A 23,698-nucleotide genomic window follows, 5' to 3' on the forward strand; every position below is an offset into this window, starting at 1 on the left:
TTTCTGTATCCTTGCTTCCTTTTCTGATATCCTGGTGCAGTGCTTTGGTCTCACCCTGCCTAAAGTTGGCAAGCTCATACTTAAGGCTTGTCTTGCTTTCGTGCCTTGGGTGATTTCGCTTGAGAGAAACTAGTTGCACTTCCAAGGGTGATCTTCTTCCCTGGTTGCCACCTCGCATCACATTCAAAACAGGCATTTTCTCATGTTTGTGCACCCTCAAGGAATTCGAGTAGTTTGATGGTAGTCATTTGAAGGACATTTTGGGAGCAGGTTGGCAAGTTATCTCTTCCGAAGCCCTTTCCCCTGCGGCAATGGATTCCTGCTGAGCCTGGTTTTGTCAAGCTAAATTTAGATGACAGTTCTCTTAGCTTTCCCAGCCCATCTGGTGTTGGTGTCTTCTTCAGAAATAATGATGGTGCTACTCTCCTTGCCTTTTTCTGATCCTCTTGACTTTACTGATTTAACTATTACTGAGCTCTTGGCCTTAGTTCTTGGCTTGAGGATTTTCAAAGTGAAGCTCCATGACTGTCTCATTGTTGAGGGTGATTCACTGGTGGAGGTTAGCTGGTGCCTTGAGAAGTCCCCCTCCTCCATGGTGTCTCTGAGGACTGCTTTTTGGAGGCTCCTGACCTTGCTGATAATTTATTTACTTGGATTCATGTTTTGAGATCAGCAAATTGCGTTGCTATCTTCTCTGCTAGAGAGGGGGTTTCCTTCCAAGTCCTCATTATAAGAGGCCCTCTCTCCACTTCTATGTAGCAGTTTGCCTTAGGGCGTGCTAATTCTTTCTCTCAAAAAAAAAAAAAAAAAAAAAAAAAAAGACGACTTATCGGGGCAAAGTGGCTCTAGTGCTGTATCACTGTCTGTTGCTTTTGTGAGATGAATAGAATTGATCATATATGGCTTAAGACTAAAGCTTTATCTTTGATCTGCTGGTGTCCTTGCTCCTAAAGACCTGGGGTAGCATGCTGCCAGATCTACCTATCCTGTCAAGTTATGCAAAGGGAGCACAACTTTGACTCTTATCAGGGGAGGAGAGATGACAGGAAGCGGTGTAAGCCCTTCAGCCAAAGGCAACTAGTCTCATTTTCAAACTAATCCAGGGAAAACGCATGCATTCTCCTGTAGAATAAAAAGGAATGGATGGATGATGTTTTAATCCTGGTGAAAGCTCATTTCTGTAGGTCCTGAGAATGCTTGTATGAATAAACTAATGTGGAATTTTTTCTCTTTTCTATCCATCATAGGCTCTTAAATTCTTAGGGAATCTTTTCATTTTTTTAGAGTGACTTTAGTGGGTTTGTCTGAACTTCATTGCCTTCATTATTGTAATCACATGCTAGAGTTGGTCTACTATGGAAGATTGGGCAAATCTCTTCACAATTGTTAAAGTTGGGTCAAGGTCTATCCCAGAAGGACTAGCTAAGTTAAGAAACCTTTTCCCAAGTAATGACCACATGACTTTTCCTGACATTACCCTATCTGGGGTTAATCTTACTAACATTCTCCTCAGGTCCAGGTCTTCACAAACAGACAAAGGGCATGAGACATGGACAACACAAAGGGGATATACACTAAATAAAGTATGACTTAGGCCCAATAAAACAGACATCCTACTCTAATAACATGTTCAAGTTGGGTCTAAGTCCATTCCAAAATGAATAGTTGAAGTTTTGGAAGCCTTTTTTCAGCTAATAACTGCAGGATTTATCTTGATGTGAATCTGTGGATTATTCCTGCTAACAGCAATATTTTGTTGTAGGGATTGTCTTATTGGATAAAGATTTTGAGCATCACTGTGCTGCATGCTACTGCTTTCAAATAGATGATGCTTTAAGTAGATGTCTGCTTAGGCAAACTGTGGATATAGTGTGAGAAACTTATGGTTTGGGACAGCAAAAAACATTTGACATTTGTTGTCCCATTGGCAGGTGTAAAGATTTTTCCCATCTGTTCTGTCCCCTCCATTTGACCCTTAGTGCTAAAGGTTCCTATCATTTCTTATTGTGTGCAAAATTGCTTATAGGAGTCAATTTTATTATACTCTCACTTCCATTTGACTCCCATATTATCTATTCTTGTTGTTTACTCTGACAAAGTTCTAATATTCCTGTGGTGAGTAATATTTGTCTGACCGTATTTTGATTTTAACGAAGTAATACTGGTAGTCATTAATTTTTAAAAAGTAGATACACATTATCTTGGTGAATGCATTACATTGATATAGATAAGAGAATAAAACTTTATTTGATAAAATTATTTTCATAATTTCCAGCTACAGGCAAGGTCTTAGCTTCAGAGCTTCCGAAACATGAAGATAGAATTTATACTGTTCTTTATCCTGCTTCTGTGAAGGCTAGCAATGAGATTGGTATGTTTTCTTTCTGCTTGATGTCATTATACATTTTGTATTTTTTATTTTTATTTTCTGTATGTTGGGAGAGAGATTTTAGGCCCTAGCTGTAGGCAGATTATAGATGAGCAGTGCACTTTATTGTAAATCCTTACCATTAATTTGAAGGAATCTACTTTTGCTCTAAATTCTCCATACAGCTGGTTTAAAGCTGTGGACTCCCCTGCTTTTAGGTTTATCAAGATACTACAAGTCATGCTTGGCCTTGAGTTTTTTAATAATTCAAGAGGGTCATCACTTTCTATAAGCTTGTGCGAGCATTTAGTTATGAATACCTTCTGTTGGACTGGTTTACTTTTCCTTGGGCTGAAATGTATGGTCTGAAACAACAGAGGAGGGCCTGTCAGTGCGTGGATTTGAGGTCACAAGGCTGAATACCTACTCAACTGTAAACTCTGAACTCTTTCTTTCTTGTCCAATTTTGATTACTTGTATCATGAATTAAAACTATTCTACAGAAAAGCTTTTGATATTTTACTGATTGTTCACATGTATCTATACTGATAATATTTTTGTATCACCTATGTATGTACTCGCTGTAATTTTGTTTAGTTAAGGCATTGTAAGTATGATCTTTATCAATCATAGCCAACAATATTATGGTCAAGATAAGCTCTTTCTGCAGTTGTTTTTGGTAAGATGGCATTATCTGAGGGGCGTACGCCACTCAATGAGAGAGTTTTCTGTACAGTACTTGTTCTTCCTAATTGCCAAGGATCTGCTCAGGAAGATATACAATGTCTTTGTTTTAGGTACTTCTTACTAACAAGGATTCCTTCGGTTGTTTTGTAACCTTGTTTTGGAGTGAACCTAAATATGTTTCTATTAATAGTATTCTGTTTTTACTTTCTCAAAAAAAAAAAAAAAAAATACTCTGTTTTGCAAAATATGAGAGCCGTGGATTGGGCATCTGGTTCATTGGCCATGTGAGAATTTCTTGTGTGTAGTCTAGAGTTCCAGTCTCACTGGGGAAATGGGTGTAGTCTAGAGTTCCAATCTCACTGGGAAAATGGGTGTAGTGTTCAAAAAAAAGAAAAAAGAAAAAAGGCTCTTATGCATATTAGGTAAATTTTCCTTGTATAGACTAGTATTATATAATCTTGGCTTGTACATATGGTCTGACACTCTTATAGAGGAAATATAATTGCTTGACCTTTCATAAACTTCAAAGAAAATATTTGTCTTAGATTTTCCCCAATGTGTAGGTACCTGTCAATAACATTGAGCAGGCAATTTTGACTCGAGCACTGTCAGCTCCAGTTGTGGCGGTAGCGTCACCTTCTGCAGTTCGGTCAGCTATTAGTTCATTTAAGTTTATGTTTTTATGTTGTTTTTCATTGTTTAGTATTTCGATAATTGTCTGAAAACAATTTCCTCTGAGCAACTGAATCTTTGAGGTTAGCTTTTGTTTCAACGATCTATTTGGTTGGGGTAACAGGGATGTAATTTGCCTAATGGTTTCAAAAGCTTGCCTTAAAAAGTGAACTTGTGTAACTGCATACATTCAGTTATATTTGGTTCCAAGACTGACTTCATCTGATCCTGATTTGTCCAGTGCTTGGGTTAAGCTTATTTCAGAGCCAGAAAAGTGGAACCATTCCGTTGCTTGCATTGGTGAGACAACTGCCTCGGCTGCAAAACGACTGGGATTAGGAAATGTATATTATCCAGAAAAACCAGGCCTTGAAGGGTATTCTTTATTCTTATTGACTTGTACCTTAGGACGCATTAGCAAGATTTAGGCCTCCTACTTAAGACCGATTGAGGAAGGATTACACTGAAATTATATAAATTTTATAATAGCTTATCATTTTGTATTGCAGGTGGGTTGAGAGCATCCTCGAAGCTCTTAGAGTACATGAAGAACAACTAAAGGTCTGAGTAAGATCCGGTTGATAAGGCACTGTGATATAATTTCATAGCCACTGCAATTGTCCTTTTTTCTCTTCGATAATTCTTCTTTCTTTTTCTGCCATTTTCTTTCCTGCACCAGGCATGGGTTTGCTGATAGACAACACGGGTGCAGGAACTGGAAACCTGGCACTGAGGGCAGCTGTAAATATGAAAATGGTGTTTGAGCAAAAATGAAAATCTGAAGCTCCTAAATGCTGACGGACCCATGCAAAGACTATTGGTTTGAGAATGGAGGATGTGATGGCTATATCCCCTTTAAGCTCCATGGGCTGCCAATGCTATTTGCCAGGTCGTCAAGGAGACCTAGCACGGGAAACAATCGTTGATGTACTTCTTTTTCTTTTAGCTTTGCCACTGTATAATAGAATCCAACTTTTTGTACAAAAGAATTCATGGCGAAGCTGAAACTTGCATCTTCTGCAACCACTGTAAGATTTTTTGCATGTGAAGTTTGGAATAACAGTGAGATTATTGTCTCAGTTCCAGTCGAATGAGCTGTTATCGGTTTTATGGAAGAGTTTAATGGAGGTATCTTAGATTAAGATAGATCTCTTCTTTGGAGCATGTGATTAAACAGAGGAAAAGGTGTGGGTGGTATCAGGTAGGAGTGAGAACGCTGAAATGAGAATTTCTTGTCGCACTGGGACCCGCTAAATTGTTTGGTAAGAAAGTTCTTTCAGCAAATTCTTGCAGTAGACGCTGGGCATACATTAGAGCTTACGTACACACCTGGAAATACATGGGATATGAAAGATATACATAGATAGAATTTTTTTAGGTTCCAAACAGAATCCCAGCTTCGAAAACTCTAAATTTCTCTCTTTGGACTCGTAACAATTGTCTTTTTTGCGTTGTAGGTTGGTAGAGAAGCCATCGTTCAGACCAGAGCCACCCACTGCGACGTTTGTCACTTGAGATGGCAAGAATCGTAAATTATGACTGAGTTGAGTGTATCTACGTGAGACGCATGCACCAGCCGCACCAGTAGAAGCAACCTGTGCGATATGCAATATCCTTCTCCCTCTTTCAGCTTCCTTCACCTTAATGAGGTCATCCATGGATGAACTTTCGGCTTTTCTTACAAAATGTCTTCTCTTTCTTTCTCTTGTTCTGGCGATTGTTCCGTCCAGCCGCAGCTGGAGAGCCGATCAAGCTCAGGGACTACAAGCACTGCTGAGGACGGGGAGGGTGAAATCAGAGAATGCTGACTGTTTTACGGAAAAATGGAGGACGGATTTACCCTTCCAGATAACTTCTGGGAGACCCATTGAGGGAGATATGAGTCTGGATTTGATACCAGACGGACTTCCCGGTCAGCCTTCTGGTATAAAATTCAAGCAGTACGCAGGCTGTGTGACTGTTGATGAATCAACAGGAAGACATCTCTTCTACTACTTTGCCGAGGCGGCGATGAAGCCATCAGAGAAACCTCTGCTGCTTTGGCTCAATGGAGGTCAGAGATGAAGAATTAATAGTACTTTTTGTGAAGTTCTGAGAATACAGAAAAGCCTAATAGAGTACTGTTAAAGTCTTTTAATGGCTGTTTTTACAGGGCCTGGTTGTTCTTCTTTGGGTTTTGGTGCAATGACAGAGATTGGACCCTTTGGTGTCAATTCAGATGGGAAATCTCTGTATTGGAGGCGTCATTCATGGAACAGAGGTGGTTACCTGGTTGTAGTTTTTTTCTTCGTTCTATTTGACCATTTTCATCTTTTATATTTTATGTTCGAGTAGACATTTTATGATTATGATCTTCTTCTGTGTTTCATTTCAGAAGCAAATGTTTTGTTTCTGGAATCTCCTGCTGGTGTTGGTTTCTCCTACTCTAACAGATCCGAGGACTATTACCTATCTGGGGACAACAGGACTGGTTTTCTCCTTTCCCCTCCATTTTAAGTCATTATTATATCACTTTCCTGTTCTACTTCAGCTTGATAAGACTCCTTTTTTTCGATAATTATAGTCTAATCAAGGTTTAATTGTTTGACTTTCTTGATGCATGCGAGTTATCCTTAAACAAGGACCACACTTTCGTTGGGTCCAGATGAATCATCGGCCTATCAAATCGAATAATCTGGGAATAATCTAATGAATTGGTTAATTACAACACTTAATTAAATTACTTGTCTAATCTGGCCATTTGATGACTGCAGACATGTGATGATATATAATTACCTTTAAATTGCTCTCCTTCATCTTCTTTAACTTGGTTCAATATTTTTTATTACAGCCCATGACTCGTATACCTTCCTTGTCAACTGGTTCAATAGATTTCCGCACTACAAGAGAAGACCTTTCTTCATAGCGGGGGAAAGCTATGCTGGTAGCTTGGTTGCTTCATGGAAAACCTGAATCAATAACCTTCCTGAGGATATACAGGAGAGGTTCGCACTACGTTATGTTATTGATCTGTTTATTCTCTTTCAGGTTTCTACATACCTGAGGTAGTAGACATCATCGTCCAGGCAAACAAAAAACAAAAATCAGTTCCGATCATTAATCTCAAGGCGCTCATGGTAACACTTACTTCTCTCAAAATCCTTTCAAGTTTTTTTATTTTTCCAAGATATTGTCTTTTCTGTAATACGCAGATCGGAAATGGGATAATGAATTTGGAAACGGATCGGATCGGAATATACGACTATCTGTGGAGTCATGCACTGATTTCAGACCAGACGCATCAAGGACTGATAGAACACTGCGCTCTTAAGGGATCAGACGAAAGGGAATCTATCAAAAGATGCTTGAGCTTCAGCGAACAACTCCAAAGAGAAGTCGGACAGATCGATTACTACAATATCTACGCTCCCATCTGTTCGACTTCATCGTCTAGTCGATCAAAGAACAGGAAACCAACTTGGAAGGATCCCTGCGTTACAGAATACGTCCACGAGTATCTGAATCTTCCACAAGTCCAGCATGCTCTACATGCCAATCAGACGGGTCTTCCCTATCCTTGGGCATTCTGCAGGTCTTTGTTTTACTACTTCGCTCTACAGTAACTAATGTTAATAGGTTTACAAGAAAAGGTTTAGAAATTAAAGAAGAAAAACCCATGTAATTACAGTCATATAATCAGAAGCTGGGCAGATCGGCCGTCGACCATGTTTCCGATATACAGAAGGCTGATCTCTGCTGGTGTCCGTATTCTCCTTTACAGGTATTTATTCTCGCACAATGCAGGAAATGTTGGGGTTTTTCTGCGAAACATGGCTTATACACCACTATAGTATATTAAAATCGTTCAGAGTTAATTCTCTATTTGCAATCTGCAAGCAGCGGCGATGTTGACGCCGTCGTTCCAGTGACTGCAACTCGATACTCTGTTCGAGCAATGAACCTGTCTGTGCTGAATCCATGGAAGCCTTGGTCTGATGCAACTGGCGAGGTGATGGCCATACTAAATTCATGGAAGTTTTACGTTTTATTAAATTGGGAATTGGCGCTAATAAATTGTTTCTGTTTCAGGTGGGAGGATACAGAGTGGTGTACGAAGGATTGACGTTGGCTACAATCCGTGGAGCAGGGCACGAAGTTCCATTCTACCAACCTCGTCGGGCCCGCGTTCTTCTCAAATACTTTCTTGCAATGAGGGATCCAGTTTAATGGCGGCTCTTTGAAATCCATAAGCGATGAAGTACTGGCCCAAGCGAATAAATACGAGGGAGAGCTTTGAAGACATCTCATTTTCAGTAGGGCCTGTTGGTTCTTATTGCAAAGTGACGAAGTAGATCTAGGGGTGTGGGCATGGTCTATTAGGGTCAGGTTTTTAAAAATTAGCCAATCCCCACTTTTGCCTATGACCAATTTATCATTCACTTAATATTATAAATTCTAAATAATTAATCTATATAAAAATTATTTATGATATAAATAAATTGGCTATGGAAGAAGAAATGGGTATTTTGGTTGCTTGTAGAACCTGGTCTTTACGTGTTCCTCCACCAAATGTAACTGTCGTTGGATTTTGATCGGTGTTTACCCCAACCAGTAGTAAAGGCTACACTTAGACATACGGAACTGGCTATGGTGAGACATTTTACCCTACTACTAAACTTAAATATGTTCATATTTTCCAACCCGCAACAACTTTTAAATGGTGGTAATTGCATAAACTCGATGTTAAAATTGCCTCTTTATATAGTGAACTCACCAAAGAAGTATATATGATGTTATCTCCTGAGTTTGTTTCTTAGGGGAGTCAAGTAGGGTGTGTAGATAACATCATATATACTTCTTTGGTGAGTATATAGCAATTTGCTGACTCAAACAAAGTCCTCAAGAATGGTTTGATAAGTTTAGTTAGTTAATTATGACATTTCGATTTATGAGAAGTAGCTCAGATCAATCGGTGTTTATATTAAGAAGAATAACTAGGTGTGTAATATTAATTGTGTATGTGGATGATATAATTATATCTAGGGACGATACTAGTGGTATTGTTCAAGTTAAGGAATACCTATAGAATTTTTTTTCAAACAAATGATTTGGGTCCATTTCAGTATTTTTTGGGTATTGAAGATGTAAAAAATAAATCAAGTCTGTTCTTATCTCGAAAGAAATATGTTTTTTATTTAGCTAATATTCTAGTCTTTTATGAACGAACCAAGCACAATGAAGAGGGTGACCACTTTATCAAAGATCAAGTTATGAATGAAAAAATTGTAACTCCATATGTGAGGACAGAAGATCAATTAGCTAATAGTTTCACATGGTATAAGAGCAGGTGTTGTCTATGTACAGGAGTTACAAAAAGACAATGAGGTTTATTTTTTGGGAAAAAAAACTTCCTAATTTGACTTGTCATTTTTGGATGAGCTTTGGACCTGATTTTTATAGGAGGTTGGTCTAACTGATCCATAACATTGTTCATAATAGTTATTAACGTTAATGTAACAACTATAAAGAGATAAAGTTGAGATCATATCCGAACCATTCGAATAAAGAGGAATAGGGGAGAAAATCAGGCCCCCAAGGTAATTTTTCACCCTCTATGTAAATATGACCTGCTCCACACTCAAAGGGACATATATCCAAGTATTATGACTAAGTATCCCTTTGGTTTACGATATAGTTGAAGATACAAAGATAAGAAGTTCCATGAAAAATATTAGATACATATTGATGATCTCTCTTTAAAAATCACACTAATTTAGTTTCCGAAAAAGAAAGGCACATTGTTTTTTATGCCTTTGAGAGGTCTTTAGCTCTAGAGACTCCTTTATTTAGCACAACAATTCTAATCGACAACTTATTTATTGCTGATACAATTGACCCTTCTCGTGGCTGCATCATAAATTTTCTCAAATGCCTCGTTGACACAAGAGACAAGCAGATGTGGAACTATAAATCCTTCTTCTAATACCATTGATATGGTTAACTTTCCCATGTAGCTCACAATTGTTGCAGTCAAGCTCTGTAATTCAACAAAAAACAATTGCAATTAGTACAATCTTAGAAGTTGTTTGACCAAGGTTATAAATGTAAAATGAAAGGAGACTAAGAGAGTGCTCCCATATTGATTCTTGGTTTAAAACTACTTTTGAGACATCTAACATAAGCTTTTGTAAATTCAAAGTCACATTGGATAATCCTATAAATTATTTTTTAAGCTGTATTTTAAAAAACTACTTGACTCGCCTAATAAAAATCTTATACAAGTTTTAGAATATGCTATTATTAATAGCAGCATTAATAGTTTATTTTTAATAATTAAAATTTAATTATTATTATATTAGCATTATTATTACATAAATAATGTGCATATTTATTACTTTAGGATTTATCAAATATTATTTCTAAAATTTATTGATTATTGTTTCCTATGTTGTTATTATTATTTTATATTATGTAGAAATTTAAGAGCCTTATTCATCATAAATGTGTAAGTAAAACACACTAATATATGAAACAATTAAATTGACATTGTTTTTTGTCAATTATTTAGAAATAAAGTCGTTATTTGTTTATAATTCATAAATAAAAAAAACATAGACACAATTTGTTATTCATTATTCGTTACTTAGGTTACAAATAAATTTCAAATATATAAAAAAAAATTAAAAATATCAAAATATCTAAAATTTGATATATTTTATGCATAATTAGTTAAATATATTATTATTTTTAGGATACATAATTTTATAATAATAATTAAGAATTAGTTAAATTTTGTTATATTTTATATATAATTAGTTAAAAAATAAGGGAAGCTCGCTCTCTCCTACTCAGTTTTTCAATATTTTTAATTTTTAAAATTTGATATATTATGAGGTTAATATTTGGTCAACTGATGGTCAAACATAGTTTATTTGGGTTCAATTGGACTCTATATTGCTTTTCTAGGTCAATAATTGGATCAACTTTAAACTAATATTTGTTTCTAGGGTATCTATCAATCTTCCAATAAGGCAATTGGTTTATGATCAATATATCCATTTCTATTAATAAAAATTGACTTACTTGAGGTGAACCCATCACGAGAAAGTAAAAATTCTTCACAGGATGGTCTGCTATTTCTATTTGTTCAATAGGACCGATCATATTTGTCATTGTCATTGTGGTATTCTTCAATGTTGAATATATGTAACGAGAAACCGCCTACATCACAGAAAAAATGACAATGTTCATATTCAAGTTATGATTTATCTAAACATAATCAAACCTAAAGATAAGAACAAAGTCATGGATTCCATGTATTTAAAAATTAAGAACAAAGTCTTCTCCTTTCTTGCTACTTGAGTGGGGGATGGTTGCCTCTAGCAGGAGATTTTGTTGCATGATATGGTTTGGGAGTTCCCTTTGCAGGTCCATCATTTCCTAATGTTTTTTTTTTGTGGGAGATTATTTTTCTTTTATGCTTGAATTCTAGGCCTTGTTAGTGCCCATGGATAGAAATTTATATCCCAGGAAAAGCTATATTTTTCTAGGATACACATTTCTAAGAAACCTTCAGATAAAATTCTATTAGCGCCTTACTAGGAAATTACATGGGAAATTGTAGAAATTTCCAAGAAAAAATAAATGGACATGTTAGTCCCTGTTTTTAGGGAAATAAACATAAATTAATAATCAATCTCATACATTACAATACTTATCTGATTAATTTTTAGTAAAATAAAATGTTAAATAAAAAATTGTCATGAAAATTGTCTTGTACTGAAAGTATTACAACATCAATTGTCAAATATATGGTTTTTTGGTCCATATTGGCCGCAACATCTTACCTGGAAAATTTTATGATTTTCTTGATAAGAATTTCCAGCTAGAAAAAATGTTTCTAGGAAACATAAGGTACTAATGGTACTTGGAAACATATTTCTACTATAAATGTTTTTTCAGTGTTTCCTGGAAATACACTAAGAGGGCCTACTAAAGGTCCCAAAAATTAGTTTCTAGTTAACATAAATTTTTACCATTTCCTACAAATTAAGAACTAGAAGGCAACATGTGTATATTTAGCATATTCAATTGAAGCTCGACTTAGTGTAGTCGAATCATGGTTTTTCTATCCAAAATTGGGAACAAACTCATGGTCTCAATTTCCTAAGTCAGATTGAGCAAGTCGGGCTAGGATTCATGAGTCTAATGCCGAGACATGGTCCTAGTGGTGGGGAACTCGCCCATTGAAGAAGAGTTGAGTCTCAAATCTGAATCAACCGTAACAAGTTGCAGATCGATTTGGCTAGTAAAAAACTAATTGTTCCATGTTACTAATAAAAACAATATAAAATTTGTGGTACATTTTAATAATTAACATAAAAATGAACCAAATTTTTTGATGCAGATGAAGCATGGTTTCTTACCTGAGGGCCTCTTATCTTTCGCAGCATGTTGAGTAGACTACCCACGAGAAAGACTTCCATTGAATTTCTCTTTCTCTCCACAGTTTCCTTTGCCTTCCGTATGAAAATTAGAGGATCAACTTCTTCAACATTCTCACACACAGGCACTGAAATATGCAAAAATGTGAAGTTGTTTCCCCATGAACGTCCCTCTACCATCTCCTGGACACTTTGGTATCCGCTCACCATTCTAGTATTTAACAGCACCAGCTGTGTCATGCGTTTTCCCTTCGAAATGTGACCCATTTTTTGGGTGTATATTTGAATCCCATAGGACATTGTTCCGGCCACTACATCGTTTATAGTCTGCTCAAGATTCAATTAACACAAGTTGAGTTAACCGTTGATCAGACGGCTAAGACAGTTGTTGATCATATTTTGCACTAAAATGACTTATATAACAAACAGAGTGAAGGAATAGGTTTGGCCACTTACCCCTGCAAGCTTGGATTTGACCTCACGAATCCTGTCCAGAGACAAGACGACTGAGGACAAGGTAATGGGTTGAAAGCGAGAGCCTAGGAATGGATTCCCCGATCTGATCGCACTCCGGTCGTCTTGGACTATTGTACTCCGCAGCACATTCCATGCAACATCAGAGGTGGTGTTCCAGATCCCTGCAAAAGCTCCGGAGATTCTTTTGAAAATATTTTTCTCCGTTTGGTTCTTGAACCTGGCAGCGGAAGGGAACGTGAGGGGAAGAGAAGGATCGTCTGCTCTCTTCAAGCAAGAGAAGAGAGCACCCATCAGCGAAAAACCGTCTCCCAGTGCATGGTGTAGCTTGAACGCCAAGGTTCCTGCTGCTTCCTTGGTCGGATACTTGAATATGTGGAACTCCCACAGAGGTCTACCCTCTGGGAAGGGCTCCATTGCTATCTTGGTCAGATACTTATGCAGGTAATCGCTGTACGTTTCTGGCGGTAGGCCTTGCGGAAAATGAGGCACCTTGACATGATCCTCCAAGTTCACCTTCACCTTCTTCCACTGTGGTGCACCTTTTTCGTCTCGAACAAGAATCGAGGAGAAGCGAGGGTTTATGGGCAGGAACAGCTTTGTCAGTGTTGGAAACGTTTGGGAATCATTGAACGGAACCTCTGTTTCGAATACAGCAAGAATTACAAGGGAGAGCACGTTAGTGTTGAGATACTCGGACATGGGGCTCGCAGGAAAATGCTCTTCCTCGTCTTCTTCAATTAACGCCACCCCAGGATGTCGCTGGTCGGAAGCCATGGAAATGTTGCTTACGTCGGAACCTTGAACTCGAGAGTCCTTAGATTCAGTCATGGGGTCCTTTTTATGTATTTCTATGAGGAAAACAAACAACTGGCTTTCAATTTATCAGAGCTACTTCAGAGATACATTGATTTGCCAGCGCTAACGACGGTAATAGTGCTTGTACGAAGACGACGATGAGTTGGAAAGGATTGATGGGTGTCTTCGTTGTCACTTTCATCTGTGCATCTCATTGAATTGACTTGCTACGTGTAACATTTCCAAACGTTCACGACTACCGCCCATCTCTCGGGATGTTGAGGAAGATGAAGCCTTCTTCATTTCTCTCACTGTGGAAATCTGTGCCAGTACGCTTTGTAATGGAATTCCACATAATTTGGGGGACAGAAGGGTCCCAGCCCATGCCTCACAGTCATGATCCATTTTTTTTTTTGTCAAAACACCCCACGATAAATGAAAGCACGGCGAACCTCTCCTGTACATCCTCATTATCATTCAACACTCCTCCCCCTTCCCCCTCAAAGACGTGTTGGGTAAGCGTGATGAAGTAGCATCACATAAGCTGTCAAAACTTGTGGCCTTTGATTGTGTTGATTGGTCAAAGTTGGGTATTTATGTAATTAAATTTAAAAATTAGTTATTTATGTTATTCTTTTAAAAAAAATCAGATAGTATACATGTATTAGCAAATATGGAAAAAACCATTTTTCCATACGTGGACAAGCCTTGTTGGTTGCAGATTTGCAAGAGAAATTGGCTACTGCCTCCCCATGCCGGTTCTAGATCTCCAACTAGTCAAATCTTATGGAAAATCCCATGAGGTGGACGGACCAATTTTTCATGGCCTTGACGAACCGTGTTTGAGTTGGTGGTAACATAATTTCATGAGGATGATGTTGAACTAATTCAAAAAAATTATCCTTCTCTCCTTAGGTTACTGTAATTGATACAAAGTGAGAAGATCACAGACAGAGAGCAGTAGGAAGAAACGACTAAGAAAGTTCAGATCATAAACGGAGTAATCATGGTTTGGACGGTGGAAGCTCGCCCTTGATGAAATTTGAGAATAGGGTCAGTGCCCTTTCTGGCTGATAACTCGGAACAAAATGGCCGGCACCCCTTACTGTCACAAATGTTAGGTTATCGTACTCAACTGCATATCCACCAACCTTCATGAAACGACCAGAAAAAATAAAAAAATAAAAAAAAAAAATCAGTAAGAAGGGCTCAAGTTATCATCTTCTTTGTATAATAGATCTATGAGAGAGAAGAAAGAAGCTCCTACTTCCTTTTCGCTGTACCAAGGATACCAAGCTATCTTCACCAAGGGGTTTATCTTTTTTATAGACAATTTAGTCGCAGTCACTGGTATTACACCATCAACATCCCCACTGCACCAACGGTTTTTATGAGTTTTAAGACAGAAATATAAATGATTTCCATCTTTTTAAACTAATTACTTGCCTGTATATCCAGACTCTTATCTCACTTGCCATCAGCTTTTGGATTACTGGTATTACTGTTGTGGGTTGATCATTCCAGGGTAAACCAGCGCTGGAAATTTCATCACAGGGAACTTAATTTAAGTACCTTGGCAGAAGGGAATTAGCATAGAAGGCGATACTGTAAACTCACCAGTTATCCCATGGACGTGGAAGGCCTGTAACATTTGCATGCAAAGCTTTTTGAACCTCAGGAAGATTCAGGTAAGTGTGGATGTAGTCTTCCGAGCAGGGATCAAACGCTGCATCCTGCTCTTTAACAGGAAAAAAGAATTACCAAAGAGTATACAGAATAGATTTCGTGATTCCTGAACCATGCTTGAGTGAACATTACTCACGGAACTAGCTGGGGAATCGCAGAAGGGAGCATATATGTTGTATCCATAAATTTGCCCAACTTCTGAAGATGCTTGATTCAGATAAGTATCACATTGCGAAGAAACGTCGGAAAAATTGCAATACTTTTGAATTCCTTCATAGGTCTCATCTGAGTAGAGTGCATGGCTCCAGTAGAAATCGTAAGTTCCTTGATAAGCATCATCTTCGTCGATATATGCATTTCCCATCTAACAAATTTGCAGTCGTTAATGGCCAGTGATAGATGCAGTAATTATCATTCATCAAGTAGGAGATTATCAGTGAAGGAGCTTACGGCGATTCCACGGAGATTGATGACTGTTTGATTGGTGATCTTATTGTTGTGAAGGATCAAGTCAGATATTTGAGGCACATAATGTCCGGCATAGCTCTCTCCTGTAATGAAAAAATCCCTGCTTTTGTATTGAGGAAACCTCTCCAGCCAATTAACCAGAAAAGTGTAGGTATCCATGGCTGTTCTCTTATCACCACTTTGACCATAATCTGAAGTTGTATTCGAGTATGAAAACCCGACTCCGGCCGGAGATTCGAGAAAGATGATATTCGCCACTGTGGAGGATACCCACAGAGAATTAATTTAGTGAATGCTAATGATTTTAACCATTACACAATCGAAAGCTAATGTCGGGATGATTACCATTGTTCCACGCATAATTGTTACGATAAAGAGATTTCCCATCACTGTTGACTCTAAATGGTCCGAGTTCCATCATGGCGCCGGCACCAAGCGACGAGCAACCGGGTCCTGTCAAGAACTTTGATTATAAGGAGACTAATTGGGAGCCACTGAAACAGAAAAAAGTGCAGAGAATTTGAAAAAAGGAAGCTGCACCATTAGTTACCTCCATTTAGCCACAACACTAGAGGCTTAGTTGAAGCATCTTCAGGTGATTCAACAAAGTAGTAGAAGAGCGCCCTTCCATGACCAGGATCCACAGTAACATACCCGGCATATTGATCAAAGTTCACTCCGTTCGGCTGTCCCGGCAACCCTTGGATCATATCGGCTTCCATCAATCCATCTTGGAGACCCAAATACACAGGTGAATAAAACTCTGAACTAGAAGAACTCCAGCTGCTCAAGCTCTGGTGATCTTTTGATAAAGCATCCGATATCCTTTCCTTCAATGGTCGATCTAACGGAGCAGAGAGCCTATAAGCACCGGCGAAGATGACCGAATGAACAAGTAAAAAGATCACAACTGAGGTGGACTTCATGTTTCTCAAAGCTGTGGCTCCCCAAATTGCTGCTTGATATGCATGAATTTATCAGAGAAAAGCGATCTGTTCGGTGAGTACTTGACTGTTTCTTCCACGATGAAAATGATAAAATACACAGACGTTATGTTGTAATTAACGTTCTTTTGTCACTTAATTCTTGGGAGCTCGAATATATAAACTTGATTTTTGGATACATGGAGTTGTTTGTTTCTTTGTGTCTTGAATGATAGCTCCAGTTATTTCTTTTCTTGTTAAATTTGTTGGGCTTTCTGGTTGTCTTGAGCTTGGGAAGCACAGCTAATGGCAAATGGAACAGATAATGAAACCAGACATCTCCCACGGTACCCAAGAAACAACATTAAACTAAGCTTAAGAAAAGCATCGACTTGAACGCCCCTTCCTATGATTAAGTTTCGTTCTCGTTCGTATTTGAATCTTATTACGATATTGGCTAGTGATCAGCTAAGGGTGTATATAAATTAAACAGAGAATAAATTTTCGATAAAATTTCTCATTTACTTCTCATACACACACAATCACAAATAAGTAAAGATTTTTTGTCTTCAGTGTTTCCCTAGTGGTAATGACCGTCCAAGAACCCTTGCTTGGGAGAGACAACCTTCTACTAGTGAGATCCAATCTTCCAATCTTTAAGCACATAGAATGAGGTATGTGCAGCTATGGAAGAACCCCAAGAAATGCAAAGGGGATTTGAGAGATTTGGTAGAAATGAGATTTATATCTTGAAAAGGGGTTAAATCTTAAATTTGCACTTGAAATTATTTTTTTAGAGATTAGGTTTACCAAATTTGGGTCCACTTTTATAAGTTTCTTGACGAAACTAACATTTTAGACCATTGTACAAAAAGTTTCACAAAAGGGTTGATTGATGATTACCTTTTTATATATCAATCAATCAACTTCCCATGACTATATTTTGAATTCCTATGGCCTAATGATTGATCATAGCATCCAACAAAGTTTTTTTCTAAACTTATGTAGTAAAATGATTGATCATACTACTATGGGTTGATTGATCATGTTTTATATCAGCATTTTGGTTGATTGATCATTCCTACTTAGGTTGATCAAGTCTATCGAGACATGACTGATCATGTTTTATAACTTATATCTGCAAATAGTACGTATACTTAGGTTGATCAGTCTATCGGCATGACTGATCATGTTTTATAACTTATATCTGCAAATAGTACGTATACTTAGGTTGATCAGCCTATCGGCATGACTGATCATGTTTTATAACTTATATCTGCAAATAGTACGTATACTTAGGTTGATCAGTCTATCGGCATGACTGATCATGCTTTATAACTTATATCTGCAATAGTACGTATGATCGATTATGCCCAAGAGGGTTGATCAATTATGTTTTCTAGACCTGCCTATCAACATACTATACGATTGATCATGCCTACAAAGATTGATCGATCATACTTTATGTTGAAGGTGTGAGGATTTTTGTATGATCGATTATTTTGTTTTTTAGTTTATATATTTAAGCACAAAGCATGATAAAGGCCAAATTTGAATAAATGGAGATTCTAAAACATTTGAATGAACTTTAAAAACATGGTTTTAGAGAGAGTTTGCAAATACTATACTCCAAAACATACTCATACATAAGTTTAGAATTTTAATGGCTATCTTCTTACATGGATAAATTTCTATGATCCTTAAACTCTAGATCTTCAAATTTTTATGTTTTCTCTTTATATAAGTTCTTCTTGGTAACAATGTTTCTTCAATGACTTTTGGCTTCGGGTATTGATTTGGCAATTTGATTGTTTACTAGCTCGTCTCGAGCTTTTGTGATAGATCACATATAATAATAAACAAAATAAACTATAAGTTTAAACTATAAAATAATAAAATTAGGGAATGAAAGAATTAAATTTATTTATAACAGCAACAACACTTTAAATATATGAAAAATGAACAAATCAGAAAATATAACAAGAGCAAATAATATATAACTATTGAGGAAGAAAATTAGAAATTTAAAAAAATAAAAAGAAGTCAATTAAATAGAAAAATAATGCTTGAAAGAAAATTTTATAAAAAAAAAATGAATAAATTAAATCAATGTAATTTAATTTTTATAAATAAAAAATATAACAAAAAAAATGCTAATAAAAGCCTGTCTCAGGAGTCAAAATTTTGATAGGAATTTTGCCAAATACCCCTTCATGAAATAAATATTTCACTCACAATTTACATACAAATTAATAAAATCTATATTTTTTACTACACATTTTTTGTAGCTGTATACAGATCCCTCAACCCAAGCCCCTTTCAACCAAAATCACTTCATCTGATGATGTAGAAAAGCTTCTAAGGAGATAAAAGGTATCGGAAACTAAACTCGTATGGAATTACTTGTATGTACTGTGAATTTCTCACCTTTCTCCCACTTTCTAGACACCTTATTGCTTCCTTTTCCAATCCACCCGGTAGTTGGAGGCATATCCAATCCAGTAATGACTCCATATCCTTTGCAAAATCCAAAAGGTACCAATCTAACAGCTTTGGTATTGCTACTTTTGTGGTGCTGATGCTAACAGCTGCCTGTAGGTAGTCTCTTTTTGCATGATGTAATTCATGCTCCACATGAGATGCTGTGTACACTCGAACCTACAGAGTTTAAAAACTAAGATTTCAGCTGATCTTGCTCCATTACTTAACCAGGACAGAACCTGTCCTTGAAGTTTGAAGCTATCATTATCAGAGTCATGTTATCTACTTGAAGGGTCATATAAAGAGAAACCAAAGTCAAGGCCATTAAGAAATACTACCATTGAACCCATTGCAGAGGATAGTTTGTTCAACTTACAGCAGGTGAGGACCAACTTCCACATGAGAGGGCAAATGTAACCAAAGGTTCTGGCCAGTCCAAACTGAACAAGGTCCTCATTATCACTTCATCATCTTTGACACCTTTGGGGTTGGTCTGCCAGGTTTATATCTTCATTATTAATAACAAGCTTTCACACACTATTGGATAAAAGAGCTACAACTACCACCATTCAAAGAAAACTACTTACATATTTTGAGTATGGCAGCCTCAAGATGAAGTGCTCAATGGTCATTGCATTAAGCAAATGGCCGCCCACATTTATCATTGCCTGCACCAACATTAGATGCTTTGATCACTATTTTGGGTCCCTCACTAATTCCACACTGAAGTGATTATCATTATCAAGTCTCCCAACAACCTGCTCGAAGGAAGACCATACCTTTCGCATCAGTGCAACAACCATCTCCGGGCTTCCAGGTATCCCATGCTCGAGGTAGGCCTGAACCAAGACAATCACATTATAAAAATAAAACTTTTCATATAAGATGGAGAGTTTCCCAGAATGGGTGATTTACATAGGCAGGGATTTGAAGAAGGAAAATTAGATTCAAGGAAGGTGTACAAAGCATGTGAGATGGGTAATAAAATGAAACCACAACATGGTTAGGGATACAGGTTTCTATAGAAGGAAAAGCCACTCATATTTTAGAACTTAGGGGGAGAAAAAAAGGAAAGCCAATGATTTTCAAACTGCAATCAAAGTTTTGCAAACCAGATAAGGAATAAATAAATTAAAGAAAAAGAATTTCATAACTAATTTCAGTTACTAATAAAATCACTTACGTTCATCATGCAGGAATTATAGATGTTGATCCAGAATGCAAGCTTTTGTTGGTGGGTAAGCCCCTGTAAATCTGCTGAAGCAAGCTTTGCCAATAGGATCCTGATCCCATGCATATGAAACACTCTGGGTGCTTAGAATTGGTAACATGCGAGACATAAAAGATGATCTGAACAACATTAAAACAAAATACTCACTTTAATCTTTGAATAAGAAAAGCCGAACCAATAATCCGGTTTGAAATGATTGAGCTTGCTTTGACAGCATGAAGGTTCTTGTAAGGACCAATATCCTTCTTTCCGAATTCGAAACAGATTTCATATGGATCCTGGAATTCCATGCCTTCAGAACCTTCACCAGAAGGGGAAGAACCTGAATTAGAAGGTAGCATCTCAGAATCCATTGTTGTTGCTCTTGGTGTGCTCATCCTCAAGAAAATACTTAAAAGGCACTTCAATATGTCTTCAGAAACTTTATTTGGGGTTTCCACATCTGATACCAACTCCTTAGGGGTATTAGTGCTTGCCTCCACTTTCTCATGGTCCACTAATCGGCAATCTAGCTGGCATATAAATCCATATGTTCTATTAGATTCTAATTCCAATGTCATATTTAAGCTTAAAAAAACTGTTACCTGTAACTTGAGAGGTTCCAGACACTTTTCAGATGCATTGGGATCTACAGCTGTTTTCTTCAAGACTGCTCGGCTTCTTGCAGGTTTCTGTTGAGAAGTTTGCTTGTTGTTCTTCTTAGAATTAGCACTTAATTGGTTCTCTTTTCCCCTACTGTCTTCGGCAACTGCTAAATGAGAATTGAGCTTCTTTGGAGTTTTTATTCCATTAATAGATCGATTACAGAGACGTCCAGCTCGAGCAGGAAGATCTGATGATGATTGAGTGGAACTGGAAGGATCATCAGCAGTGGAAGGACTAGGCCCGTCCATGGATGACTCCAAGCCCACCATATTAGAAGAGGATTTGGATCGGTCTATTTTCAGTACTCTGGAAGGATACTGATCAAATACATCTATTGCATTTTCAATATTTTTCTTGGAACAAGAGATGTATACAGCTTCTTGATAGAGTCCCTGCCGGAAATTCACAATTTGTTCTTCAAGCCTAACTACTTCCTCTTCAAGAACAGCAACCTCTGCAAGAAGTTCTAATGTCTGCAGCAAAGGAATAATGCACATTAACTCCGATTAAGAATCTGGCTTCCATTATAAGGCCCTACGTAAAAATCAGAGAAAGTTTGAATAAGACCAGATTCGAAAAAGATAAAAAGTGCCAAAGGGTGTTCTATTGCTGCACGCTGCAAAGCATGAATTTGAGGATTTCATAGAAGATAAAACTCTAGGGTAGAACCCACCCACATAATTAAAATAATGCCAAAAGAACAGAAACCCTTCTGTTAAGAAAACATCTGTTTAAAGAATTAACCTTCTCGAAGATAACCATTCAGAGGTGACATACCACCACGAAAGAACATCCAGATTAACGAAAACAATGAATATTTTCTGAATCTTTACATCCCAAAACATCATACTCTATACATTAACAAAAACAAAATAAAGCGTCAATCTGATTTGGGGTTCCTCGGAGCCCGTTATATAAAACCTAAAAACAGAGACTTGTTGCAATGTTGATTAATTGACTCCCAAATTTGCTATCAATGCAATGGAATAGGTAAAAAATCTCAGCTCCCGAACAAGAATGGCAGATAACAAAACTAGTTTGAATTATTACTACTAATGCAACGGAAAGTTTGCTAGTAGTTGCCTCACCGTTTCAGAAATATTGTGAGGTACAAAAAAGAAGGCGACGGAAGGAAAAAAGGAAAGAGTATCAGCTTACGTAAGAAGGAAGATAAGGAGGAAGCCGGGGCAAAGCTCCCAAAGGTCTTGTAAAAGCCCTCTCCAATGCTCTGTGAACATTCTCTTCTTGCCTTAACTTCTTTTTTAGCTTATCAACCTGTGAAGTTACACCCCGAAGAAGAACAATCAAGACAGAATATCAAAGGTGATAAAACAATGAAATCTTAGAGGCGGAAATTGTCAGTAGAAAGATCTGTACATCTTGCTGCAATGTCATTTTTCTCTCTCGCCTTGAGCAGCGACGAGTGGTAGGCTGCTCATTGTCCATTAATCTCTTCCCCTGCATCTCCATTTTCTCCTTCTCCTTCAACAATATCAATGGCATATCAGAAAAATTCTCTCAATCAGCTGAAAAGGGGGGAAATTTTCAGAAATTTATTAAAAAAAAAAAAAAAACACCTACTTTATCACGTCCGGAAGGAGATTTGGCTGCCTGCAATAGGAAAATAGATCAAATACTATCCGTCTCTAGAAAAAACCAAAAGACGGAACATTTTGAGATAAAATTCACCAGCCCAAAAGTTATATTTTGCTCTTCTAATGAAAACGAATGATTAAAACATTTTTTTGTTGAAACACTGAACATTTACAAACAAGGAAATCCAAATAGAGACATTTTCTTCAAATATTGAGTTCTTCGAGAAAATCAGTGAACCCATTTCATGCTTTTGTATTTAAGATTGAAAACGATTCAAACAGTGGCTTTTAAGATCGGAAACGATTCAAACTTTGGTGTTTCAGATGGAACAACGGATCAAACATTCTCAGTAACATCAGACGTATATCCAACAGGGTGGTAGGCTACTTTCTCATGTTTCATTGGCGAATATCCAACAGGGTGGTAGGCTACTTTCTCATGTTTCCCTGGCGTCTTCATAGTCTGCAACGTCGTTCTCACTCTAGTATTCATCTCTACTCCCTGTAAGAAGAGAAAAGAAAGCTGCAAAACCATCAATACCCATAATTCCACAACAAACAAAAAAAAACTGCCAAAAAAAACCAAGGAAATGAAAAAATCACCAAGCATCTTCAAAATCAATTTTTTCAGAGGAGCGTATGATTAGAAGAAAGATGACAACAAAGAGAAGGAAAGAGAAAGAGAAAGAGAGAGCGAGAGAGAGAGAGAGTTTCTGTGTGTGTGTGCGTCTGTGTAAGACCTTGAGTAGCAGAAAGGTTCATTCCTTTTTAATCCACGCGGGAAACTTGAATGCACGGCGAAAAGACCAGAATCAGCGTTCCTCGATAGGAGGGAAAAAAACAACGAAATTTGCAGTAGAATACGACGACGAAACCCGGGTCTGCAATTCATCGAAGGAAGAGAAGAAGAAGCAGAAGCCGAAGCCGAAGCAGAGACTACACGAGGAAGAGACGGAGATAAAAAAGAAAGAAAGAACAAAGAAGATAACGAGAGAAGAGGAGAGAGAGGGAGAGAGATTTTTGAAGGTGAGAAGCGCAGACTGAAAAGGCAAAGCTGAGTGAGTGAAAGAGAGTGGTGGCTCTCTCTGTCATGAAAGCAACGGTAGATTTTCAAAAATCCATGCGCATTCCCGGCGTATTCTAGCAATTTCAGATCATTCGCCCGAGTGTACGATCTGCCAGTATACTCTCCTGCTCACCGTTCACATTTATAGTTTAGTTCCAGGTGAGCTGACCATCCAATTTCC

The 23,698-nt window shown here is 37.5% G+C and overlaps 5 protein-coding genes across 8 annotated transcripts in view; 2 read left to right on the forward strand and 3 right to left on the reverse strand.

Moving 5' to 3' along the window:
• LOC137940967 (uroporphyrinogen-III synthase, chloroplastic-like) overlaps positions 1-4,844 on the forward strand; it is a 30,266-nt gene extending 25,422 nt beyond the window's left edge. For 2 of the 3 annotated variants that reach the window (XM_068786106.1, XM_068786107.1), the window contains exons 5-10: positions 2,276-2,371; positions 2,746-2,801; positions 3,619-3,704; positions 3,969-4,103; positions 4,237-4,288; positions 4,440-4,844. In XM_068786106.1, the coding sequence (XP_068642207.1) occupies positions 2,276-2,371; positions 2,746-2,801; positions 3,619-3,704; positions 3,969-4,103; positions 4,237-4,288; positions 4,440-4,460 (446 nt within the window). In that variant the 3' untranslated portion in view covers positions 4,461-4,844. Of the gene's footprint in view, positions 1-2,275; positions 2,372-2,745; positions 2,802-3,618; positions 3,705-3,968; positions 4,104-4,236; positions 4,289-4,406 lie in introns of all 3 variants that reach the window. The other variant, XM_068786108.1, reaches the window with a different exon arrangement.
• A 539-nt stretch (positions 4,845-5,383) lies between these two features.
• LOC137940210 (serine carboxypeptidase-like 26) lies at positions 5,384-7,933 on the forward strand. The gene is made up of 9 exons (XM_068785149.1): positions 5,384-5,780; positions 5,880-5,987; positions 6,102-6,197; positions 6,558-6,650; positions 6,755-6,843; positions 6,919-7,298; positions 7,395-7,487; positions 7,607-7,715; positions 7,796-7,933. Exons 1-9 carry the CDS (start codon positions 5,384-5,386, stop codon positions 7,931-7,933), a joined length of 1,503 nt encoding a protein of 500 aa, XP_068641250.1.
• Positions 7,934-9,374: 1,441 nt separating this feature from the next.
• LOC137941782 (wax ester synthase/diacylglycerol acyltransferase 4-like) lies at positions 9,375-13,418 on the reverse strand. Its single transcript, XM_068787362.1, has 4 exons — positions 12,607-13,418; positions 12,133-12,477; positions 10,790-10,927; positions 9,375-9,743 (listed from the first exon to the last, which is right to left on the reverse strand). The coding sequence occupies exons 1-4, from the start codon at positions 13,399-13,401 to the stop codon at positions 9,579-9,581; spliced, it is 1,443 nt and encodes a 480-aa protein (XP_068643463.1). The 5' UTR covers positions 13,402-13,418; the 3' UTR covers positions 9,375-9,578.
• Positions 13,419-14,426: 1,008 nt separating this feature from the next.
• On the reverse strand, positions 14,427-16,502 carry LOC137940211 (serine carboxypeptidase 1-like). The gene is made up of 8 exons (XM_068785150.1): positions 16,127-16,502; positions 15,922-16,029; positions 15,559-15,833; positions 15,221-15,472; positions 15,040-15,155; positions 14,869-14,958; positions 14,690-14,795; positions 14,427-14,573 (listed from the first exon to the last, which is right to left on the reverse strand). The coding sequence occupies exons 1-8, from the start codon at positions 16,500-16,502 to the stop codon at positions 14,427-14,429; spliced, it is 1,470 nt and encodes a 489-aa protein (XP_068641251.1).
• Positions 16,503-18,693: 2,191 nt separating this feature from the next.
• LOC137940578 (uncharacterized) lies at positions 18,694-23,445 on the reverse strand. Of its 2 annotated transcripts, none has more exons than XM_068785721.1 (11): positions 22,840-23,445; positions 22,438-22,467; positions 22,234-22,338; positions 22,015-22,131; positions 20,796-21,329; positions 20,359-20,723; positions 20,164-20,263; positions 19,760-19,819; positions 19,568-19,648; positions 19,357-19,473; positions 18,694-19,157 (listed from the first exon to the last, which is right to left on the reverse strand). In XM_068785721.1, the coding sequence occupies exons 1-11, from the start codon at positions 23,059-23,061 to the stop codon at positions 18,858-18,860; spliced, it is 2,031 nt and encodes a 676-aa protein (XP_068641822.1). In that variant the 5' UTR covers positions 23,062-23,445; the 3' UTR covers positions 18,694-18,857. The 2 variants fall into 2 exon arrangements, with proteins under 2 accessions (XP_068641822.1, XP_068641823.1); XM_068785722.1 differs by having other exon boundaries at positions 22,438-22,463; positions 22,840-22,857.
• Positions 23,446-23,698: the final 253 nt, after the last annotated feature.

The sequence above is a fragment of the Aristolochia californica genome, unplaced genomic scaffold (genome assembly GCF_029961685.1).
Source record: "Aristolochia californica isolate CCGP_79_NKW_82.1479 unplaced genomic scaffold, dmAriCali1.0.hap1 SCAF_9, whole genome shotgun sequence".
NCBI classification, from domain to species: domain Eukaryota; kingdom Viridiplantae; phylum Streptophyta; class Magnoliopsida; order Piperales; family Aristolochiaceae; genus Aristolochia; species Aristolochia californica.

Bases quoted from the DNA above. Each gene is read 5' to 3' on its own strand.
- LOC137940211 (XM_068785150.1), bottom strand. From the start codon at position 16,502: ATGAAGTCCACCTCAGTTGTGATCTTTTTACTTGTTCATTCGGTCATC. The intron at 15,473-15,558 runs GTAAGCTCCTTC...CAAATTTGTTAG, and splicing joins TCAATCTCCGTGGAATCGCC to ATGGGAAATGCATATATCGA. The intron at 15,156-15,220 runs GTTCAGGAATCA...GTTAAAGAGCAG, and splicing joins GTAATGTTCACTCAAGCATG to GATGCAGCGTTTGATCCCTG.
- LOC137941782 (XM_068787362.1), bottom strand. From the start codon at position 13,401: ATGGCTTCCGACCAGCGACATCCTGGGGTGGCGTTAATTGAAGAAGAC. The intron at 10,928-12,132 runs GTAAGAAACCAT...TCTGTGATGTAG, and splicing joins GAAAGATAAGAGGCCCTCAG to GCGGTTTCTCGTTACATATA. The intron at 9,744-10,789 runs GTAAGTCAATTT...GTTGAATTACAG, and splicing joins TCGTGATGGGTTCACCTCAA to AGCTTGACTGCAACAATTGT.
- LOC137940210 (XM_068785149.1), top strand. From the start codon at position 5,384: ATGGATGAACTTTCGGCTTTTCTTACAAAATGTCTTCTCTTTCTTTCT. The intron at 5,988-6,101 runs GTGGTTACCTGG...GTTTCATTTCAG, and splicing joins GCGTCATTCATGGAACAGAG to AAGCAAATGTTTTGTTTCTG. The intron at 7,716-7,795 runs GTGATGGCCATA...TTTCTGTTTCAG, and splicing joins GGTCTGATGCAACTGGCGAG to GTGGGAGGATACAGAGTGGT.
- LOC137940578 (XM_068785721.1), bottom strand. From the start codon at position 23,061: ATGCTTGGTGATTTTTTCATTTCCTTGGTTTTTTTTGGCAGTTTTTTT. The intron at 22,468-22,839 runs GTAGCCTACCAC...TTCCTATTGCAG, and splicing joins CGCCAATGAAACATGAGAAA to GCAGCCAAATCTCCTTCCGG. The intron at 19,474-19,567 runs GTAAGTAGTTTT...TAAACCTGGCAG, and splicing joins GGCTGCCATACTCAAAATAT to ACCAACCCCAAAGGTGTCAA.